Here is an 8,834-nt window from a genome sequence, read left to right on the forward strand (position 1 = left end):
ACGGTGACTGAATTTTTACGTCAACTGCATTTTCCGCACCTTACATTGCCCCCATCCCCTCATCTTCCTGTCCATGTACATAGATTCCCTGTTTCATTAACACTCCGCCTTGTGTTCCCGCAGGTCTATCTTCCCTGCCCGCCAATCTGCCCGCAAGCTCTCTACGACATTATGGTCCGCTGCTGGTGCCGCGATTCGAAAGATCGGCCGACGTTTCAGCAGATCCACCGATTCCTCACGGAGGACGCGACAAATATGGTGTAAGGGGACTTCCGACGGAAGACACAATCCCTGGGACGACCAAGTTGAAAAGATAATCGTGGAGAAAAAAGGACCTTTTGCTGGGATGGTTGGTTGGGGGGGGGGGGTAGTGGTCGGGCAACAACGCTGCCGGAAATTTCTTTTTGGGGCTGGGGGGGTTAGGGGTGGTGTTTGCAGGTCACTTTCCTTTAGTACTGACGTAAACCTCCAAATGGAACTCGAGTGAAACCCAATCTTATGCACTTCCGCCTCGTAACAATTCATGTCGCTCCCAACTAGAGTCTAAGCCAATTTATAGATTCCAGGAATGCCCATACAGTTTCCTACGATTATCGCCTCGGATCTGCTGTCCTCTAATCCCACCCATAACTCCTCAACCGAACCCCGTTCCCCCCACCGGCCTGTCGATAATCTGCTAAATTAAGCTCAGGAGACTATTTTCTCCAGCTGTGGGCCGGGGTAAATGCCTGCTGAGGAAGTATCGCAATGGCGATCCCTCCTTCTTGGGGAAACACTGGAATTTGAAGCTTTAGGATGGCCGAGAATGTGTTCCACGACATCTCTCCCCCTTACAGCTCGCTGCGCCATTTCATCTCCTCTTCACACCGATTTAAGGTCCTTGATGGGCCAATTTCTTCTTTTTTTTTTTTTGCACCGACATCTCTCCATTCTCGAGCCTTGTATTACTGTGACGCAGAATTTAACCTTCTTGACTACTACAGACAAATGACCGTCAGGGGAAGGAAGAAAATATGGATATAGGTGGCACATAAGGAAAGTATGTGCCCCCGCGTATGTGTGTGTGTTTAATGGACAGGGAAAGCAAGACAGAGTGGTACAGATTGGTCAACCATTCAAACTCAATGGACGGCAGATCAAGAGTGTGTGTGCCTGTGTATCAGAATGAGAGAGAACATTACTGTTAAACATTTACTGCCGTCACCAGTGGAAAAAAATAATTGGACAGTCCTTCCAACTCTGTCGGGCATGATCTGCCTTGCGAGCCCAGTTTATCTACCAACTACTGGAGTGTGGGGTTTATTTCTTCACCCCCCGCCGCCCCCCTCCAACGGAGACTAACAGCAACTTCGGGATGGGTTTCTGACAGGGTTACAGAACTCAGGCAGCGTAGATTTCCCTGTCTGGGCCAACGTTGGACTACTGTATAAATGACTCGAAGGCCTCCCCATAATGAGGATGGGGTAATAGGCCCGAGTGTTCGCTGTTCAAATCAATCGTCAGACTGCGATGGGACTCATACTTGAGGTGCAGTTAGTTGTACCAATCGGTGGACAAACTTTCCAAGTGACTGCTTCGGGGCGTGGTTTCAGCGGTTGGGCACAAAATGAACTACGAGTCGGATTGGCGGTTTATTTTCTTGGCGTCCACGTAATTACTGCTGCGGGTGCCGAAGGCGCAGGTGTGAACCCAGACAAGTCACCTGGCGGTGAAGTGCCAAACCCAAAAGAGTCAGTAGCCTGCATGGTGATTCATTCAGGATCTCCCAAAGCTGAGGTGACCGTCATAGGCCTGGCCCACTAACTCGAGAGGTTGCCTTCAACAGGAGGAGCCCGAACAATACCGGTGAGAGCTACCAAACTACTGAGATGCTGAAGGCCACCAACGAATTTGCCAGATGCCGATCAACTACTGATTAAACATCTTGACTACTGGGATACAAAGATGCCTGCAAGTGTTTAAATTGCAAATTGTATGTAGCATTGTTACCATTATTCCAGGGCTCCACTGTCATGTGATCCCAATCCCTTTCACCTGTTTCCCCTCAACACCTGAACTCACAGTTGGCAACCTTGGATTAAACTGAACACTGGCCCGCCATCATCAGTTCCATTGAAAGCCAAAATGCTGCGGATGATGGGAAACATCTGTGGAGAGAGAAACCGAGTTAACGTTTCGGGTCTAATCGATCCTTCAACACAATAGTTTTGCAGAAGGGGCACTCAGATCCGACATTAGTTAATCCTCTTTCTCTCATCACAGATGTTGTGCCAGACCCTCCTGAGTTTGTCCAGCATTTTCAGATTCCATGTCAGACTCATTGGCCCTCCTCTTGGATTGGGCAGCGGGTTTAATTAGGGTGGGGAAGGGATTGAGGGAATCCATAGAATCGGGTGCCTGGTTTTATAAACCACCCAATTTCAGTCTCTCCTGAAGGCCACAGATTTGTGGGTTTTCCTCTGTGGCAGTTCAAGTTTAAATTATCACTCGCCGCGTTAGGTTGGACGTTACACCGAAATGCCATTTTCCGACATTCGTTTTTGAATTGTTGGCTGCCTTTCTGTTCCTTTTTTTTTTCTTGTTTTCCCCCCTCCCCCCCGCAAGTTGGCTGTTCCTCCCGTTTTCTCGCGCCATTTACCGTTCAGAGTTGCACTGGTTTAAATTTGAGCGGCTCAGAAACGGGCCATTCAGTCTGACTGAGTTGTGCTGTCTCTCTCTCCACATGAGCATTGCCCCCCTCTCCCCCCACCGCTCTTTATTTCAGCCTCTCACCATATCCTTCAATTGCTTCCTGCCTCGTGTGCTTGTCCAGCTTTGCCTTATTCCCATCGATTACAACCTGGGCCTGGAAGCAACATTAAGGGCACACGTTCTTGTTGGATTCCTCTCTCTTCCCCCCACCACCACTTTCAATGGAGACGTGAGCTCATTTATTTTGGAGGTGTTTAGCAAGCTTCTCTCCACTTCACTGTGGGCTTGATCGACAAAGTATCATCGGTCAGGTTAGGTGGATTGGCCACGTTAAAATTACTCCTTAGTGTCCAAAGATGTGCCGGTTAGATGGGGTTATGGGATTACAGGGATAGGCTGGGGGAGTGGGCCTAGGTAAAGTGCTCTTTCAGAGGGCCGGTGCAAACTCGATGGGCCGAATGTCCTTCTGCACTGTAGTGATTCTATGGAACTGAAGACTTCATATATATAGATACATATGTATGCCTATGTTTGAATAAGTAAAAGAAATCTCCTGTTATCTTTGTCACTAAAAGTGCTGCTATCCTCGATCATAGAACATATCCTGACGAGAGTGACTTTCAAAATGGACACTAAGTCAAATCTAAAGACCAACTCAAAACCTATTCACTGTATCTGACGGACTGTGAGAGGCACATGTCACTAGTGCCTTCTTGCAGGGTGGAGGTTCTTATCAAATATGCACTCACTGTACAAGGCCCACCGATGCTGGCAGTACAGTTTTAGGATGCACTGGCTTACTGGATTAGTAACTCCGAGACAGGAGTCCAAATCACCACGGGGCAGTTTATGATTTCGGATGCAGTTAATGCAATAAAACTCTGCAGCAAAATGCTAGGATCGGCAATGGTGACCATGAAACAATCAGGTTGTCATCAAAAGCCCACCTAGTTCACTCGTACCCTACGGGAAAGGAAATAGGTCACCCTCACCCTGCGTTGGCCTCTATGTGGCTCCAGACTTTAAACCGTCCGCTGGAACGGAATATCTAGCCACTCCTTTCATCGCCACCAGCAACATCACTAGGGACAGGCAATAAAAGGGGTGCCTCGCCATCGCCATCCACATCCCTTGATTGAGAACAAATGGTGGCCATTCGGCCCATCATATGTGTTGACCTGTGCAGCAATTTAAAACCTCACTTTCATGGCCGACATGCCAATGGTCCTGTATCTGCCTCGTCCCCAAGGCTTTGCTGCATTGGTGTGGATAAACAGCCAGCTATAGTCACTGTGGGCAATCAAAGATGATGCACAAACACAACGGTTTATCTTTAGGCAACTCCAGGTACCCGACAGGAAGCAGCCTTAACCAAATGGGGGAAACTGAGGGAATTGGGACAGCCATGCACCCCCTCCCCCATTCCACTTCAAGAGTCATAAACTAGGCTTTTACATTGGGGTAAAGAAGGTTAAGGGATGATTTGATTGAGGTTTTTGGAACTTTTAAAGAAATTGTCAGGGTGGATTAAGAGAGAGTTTTCCTGCTAGTTGGGTGGGGGAGGCCAGGACGAGTAGGTGTAACCTTAAAATTGGAGCTAGTCCATTGAGGAGAGAAGGCAGGGAATAGTTGGTTAATGGTTTTGACATTTTCAGTCACTAGATTTTCATTAGCCAATGCAAATAATAATAATCGCTTATTGTCACAAGTAGGCTTCAATTAAGTTACTGTAAAAAGCCCCTAGTCGCCACATTTCTGCGCCTGTTCGGGGAGGCCGGTATGGGAATTGAACCCGCGCTGCTGGCCTTGTTCTGCAGTACAAGTCAGCAGTTTGGCCCATTGTGCTAAACCAGCCACTAATGGAGGCAAGGAAGGGTAGATGGAGTCGAGGCCCAAGTCAGTCATCATAGATCATCATAGAATTTACAGTGCAGAAGGAGGCCATTCGGCCCATCTAATCCGCACCGGCTCTTGGAAGGAGCACCCTACCAAAGGTCAACACCTCCACCCTATTCCCATAACCCAGCAACCCCACCCAACACTAAGGGCAATTTTGGACACTAAGGGAAATTTATCATGGCCAATCCACCTAACCTGCACATCTTTGGACTGTGGGAGGAAACCGGAGCGCCCGGAGGAAACCCACGCACGCACGGGGAGGATGTGCAGACTCCGCACAGACAGTGACCCAAGCCGGAATCGAACCTGGGACCCTGGAGCTGTGAAGCAATTGTGCTATCCACAATGCTACCGTGATGCCCCTTCTCACCGAATGTTACAACAGGTTCAGGAGGGAGGGTGCTAAATGGCCTCCACCTCTTTCTACGTTCCCCTGTTTCACTAATTTTCTTTTTCATTTGCCCCAGTGGAAAATAAAATGTGACGGGTTGTAAAACGAGAGGCTGACTCTTGCTTAAATTTGTTCTGCTGGCAACCATTGGTACAAGGTGTTGGTTGGGAGATACTTAAAACCCTGTTCTTGCGGGCAGGACTGCTGCTGCTGCTTTGTGAATACTGATTCCTTCACCACTTTTCTCATGTAGATGCAGTGCTTTTAAACACTTTGCCCTGTTTATATGACAATTATCACGTCTAAAGTTGTCGACCCTCAAATCTTCTCTGGCAGGCTGAATTGAGCTGTCTGTGAACTCAACTACTGATCAAATTAAACCCTAGACACTTGACCTTTAGACATTTGACCTTAGACATTTTACCTGGAAGGTCAGTCGGATCATGGTGGAAGTGTCCTTAAATCATGTAAAGAATAGCTGTTAATCCGGATGTTAAAAGTTATTGACGGTGAGTAAATATTTGTGTAGATGTAGATGTTTAACAGATGTTGGTTATTGTGAGATGTTGATGGAGATTTTTTTCCCCTAATCCTTTTGTTTTACGCTGGATTGAAAATGTCCTGGATTCTGTTGAGGAAGTGTACATATTTTACAAAGAGATTTTTACGGTAATATATATGAAATCGCTTTGGAGCTTCTCTGTAGGTCCCTCTCATGCTTGCATTTTTTTAGACATTTGTAATAAAGTCCCCATTGACTTTTGAAAATAAAGGTGCTTGGAGAGTGTATTATTATTAACTGTTCCTTTCTCGGTGTCCGCCGTGTGTGTGTGTGTCTGTGTCCCACCCCCAGAGCCTTGTCCACAATTAAGCTCTTAATTGTGGTGCAGTACTCGGGGAGCGCTGCATTATTAGACATCCCATCTTTTAGATGAGATGTCAAAGCGAGACTCCCACCCCAACCCTACCACCAGACAGACGGACAACCTGAAGAACAAGAGAGTTTATCCACTATTTATTCCTCAACCAACATCACTAATAGAATAGATTAGCAACTCATTATCGCAATGTGGCTCTGTAGGAGCTTGCTCTGTGCAAATTGGCAGCCATGTTCCCTACTGTCAGAGTCTTTAGGTACCTTGGACCTTATAGTAACTAAACTAAATAATCATGAAGAGACTTGCAGTGGCAATAGACTCGAAGAACCGTGATGTTAGGTACTATTACATGTGTACAGGACAGAAATTGGCCATTGTATCCATGTCAGCACCTGTACTCCACACACAAGCCTCTTCCCACCCTTTTCCATCTAATGCCACCCTCCTGTTTCTTTCTCCTTGGGCGTCCCCTGAAAGGTGTCTGTATTATTCACCTCAACTACCCTCTGTGGTAGTGAGACCCACACTCTAACCACTCCCTGGGTTATAAAGAGATACTTAGTTGACGGTGAAGCACTTTGGGATGTCTTAAGATCATGAAAGACACTTTGGTCATAAGTATGTTCTCCCCCCCCCCCCCCCCCAAATCCTCCCACCCTCCCACCAGTGGTCTGGATAGGGCCTCAGATGGGAAGCCGCCCACTCCCCTATTAAGGCCCATGAGTGGCCACTTAAAAGTCCCTTGAGGACCTTTTCCTGGCCAGCCTCAGTTTTAAGGCTGACGAGCGCCCGATGACTGAGGGTGGGAGAAACTGAAAAAGTCCTCACCCTTGATTTTGGGCAGAAAGGGCCTCAATGGGAAAGCACCTTCAGATTGGGAGGGGGCTCCCCTCAGGGAGCTCCGGCCCTCACAAAATCCGCAATCCACTCCCCTGCCACCCGGTCTTGCCCCCGATATTGAGATCGCTCCCACTCACGATAATCCCCCCCCCTCCAGGTCACCCGCTTGCTGCTAATGACCACTCAATTGAGTGTAAAATGGCAGAGGGCCTGTCAGAGTGGGCGGGGATGCGCATATTTCAGGCCTATGTACATGCACGCACTTGGGGCGTGTAAAAGCATGTACCTTTTGAAAGTCTTAGAAGAAGCGAGTCTAATGTAGGAAAATGAGGTGGTCCATTTTGACAGGAAAAATAGAAAAGTAGAATACTAATTAGATGGCAAGAGAACGTTGCAGTACAGGAGGGTCTGGGTGTTCTCGTTCATGAATCGCAAAAGGTATGCAAGAAATTCAGAAGGCAAATGGAATATTTGCTTTTATTGCAAAGGAGGTTGAAGTGTAAAAGGGAATTCTTGCTACAACTGTACAGGCTTTGGTGAGACCATATCTCGAGCACTACTTCAGTTTTGGTTTCCTTACTTAAGAAGGGAGACACTTGCATTGGAAGCAGTTCAGAGAAGGTTCACTAGGTCCATTCCTCGGATGATGGGTGTTGTCTTATGACAATAGGTGGAGCAGTTGGGCCGATTTCATTGAAACTTAACAGAATACTGAGAGGCCTAGATAGAATGGACATGGGAGAGGATGTTTCCATTAGTAGGAGAGACTAGAGCCCAAGTGCACAGCCTCACACTGAAGGGACGATCCTTTAAAACTGAGATGAGCAGGAATTTCTTCAGCCAGTGGGTGGTGAATCTGTGGAACTCTTTGCCGCAGAAGAGGCCAAGTCACTGAGTGTCTTTAAGACAGAGAGAGATAGGTTCTTGATTAATACGGGATCAGGGGTTACAGGGAGAAGCAGGAGAATGGGGATGAGAAACATATCAGCCATGACTCAATGGCAGAGTAGACTCGATGGAGCGAATGGCCTCATTCTGCTCCTATGTCTTATGGCCTTGTGATCTTATGGTACTGATTGAAGTTTAGAAGAATCTTATTAAACCATATACAATTCTGAGTGGGGCTTAACAGGATGGATGCAAGAGGATATTTCCCTCTTGTTGGGGAATCTAGAACTCGGTGGCACAGTTTCGAAATAAACCCACCCCCCAATTGAAGACTGAAATGAGGATGAATTCCTTCTTTCAGAGGGCCTTGAATCTTTGGAATTCTCTTCCCCAGAGATCAGTGGAGGTTGGGTCCCCGGATGTATTCAAGGCTGAATTAGACAGATCTTTGATCTACAACAGAGTCGAGGGTTATGGGGGAAGTGTGGGGCAGCAATGGGGAAATGAAATTAATTATCTTATTGAATGGCAGTGAGAGCTTGAGGGGCTGAATGGCCTATTTATATTTTGACAATAACGTATGTTCAGATCCCCTCACTCCCAAGTCAATGAATCAGGTTAGGTGGATTGGCCATGCTGAGTTGCCCCTTTGTGTCCAAAGATGTGTGTTTAGGTGGGGTTACATGGTTAGGGCAGGAATTGGGCCTAGGTAGGATTCTCCTACTGATTTTTGGTGCCGACTCGATGGGCTGAATGGGATTCCATGGATTCTATGAATGTGAACTCGCTGCTCAGGCACAGTAGAGCAACAGAGGACCGTCACCAAGTCTATGCAGGAGGACTGCACCTTTGAGGGATCAGGTCATATTCAGGCCTGAAATGAGTAACAGGTCTGTTTATGTTGTTATTGTGAGTTGCCTTTCATTGTTAGCATATTTGCATATATTTTACATTTGGTGACACATATGCAATTCAAAATTCAAATCTTGATGACGAACTATGCACTGAATGTGAACAAAGCAATGCACAGTTTGGTTGTGCAGAACCAGGGCTGCAATGACAGCCAAAAAGGTCCAAAACACCATCTACAGATACCACATTACTCCGGAAAACAATCTGTATTCATTGATGAAAAATAGACTAAAGGTGCTCCTGAGTCGATACAATTTATTTCATGGGAACCACACAAAGTCACGAACATGTTCCTCCTGACGAACCCCAGCTGGCAGGCTGCGAACCACCATGGC

At 47.0% G+C, this 8,834-nt stretch overlaps 1 protein-coding gene across 3 annotated transcripts in view; it reads left to right on the forward strand.

The window, feature by feature from the left end:
* LOC140390287 (epithelial discoidin domain-containing receptor 1-like) overlaps nt 1-5,753 on the forward strand; it is a 69,498-nt gene extending 63,745 nt beyond the window's left edge. For all 3 annotated transcript variants that reach the window (XM_072475316.1, XM_072475318.1, XM_072475317.1), the window contains one exon: nt 124-5,753. In XM_072475316.1, the coding sequence (XP_072331417.1) occupies nt 124-264 (141 nt within the window). In that variant the 3' untranslated portion in view covers nt 265-5,753. The remainder of the gene's footprint in view (nt 1-123) is intronic.
* The last annotated feature ends 3,081 nt before the right edge of the window (nt 5,754-8,834 follow it).

This window comes from Scyliorhinus torazame, chromosome 14, assembly GCF_047496885.1.
Source record: "Scyliorhinus torazame isolate Kashiwa2021f chromosome 14, sScyTor2.1, whole genome shotgun sequence".
Lineage (NCBI taxonomy): Eukaryota > Metazoa > Chordata > Chondrichthyes > Carcharhiniformes > Scyliorhinidae > Scyliorhinus > Scyliorhinus torazame.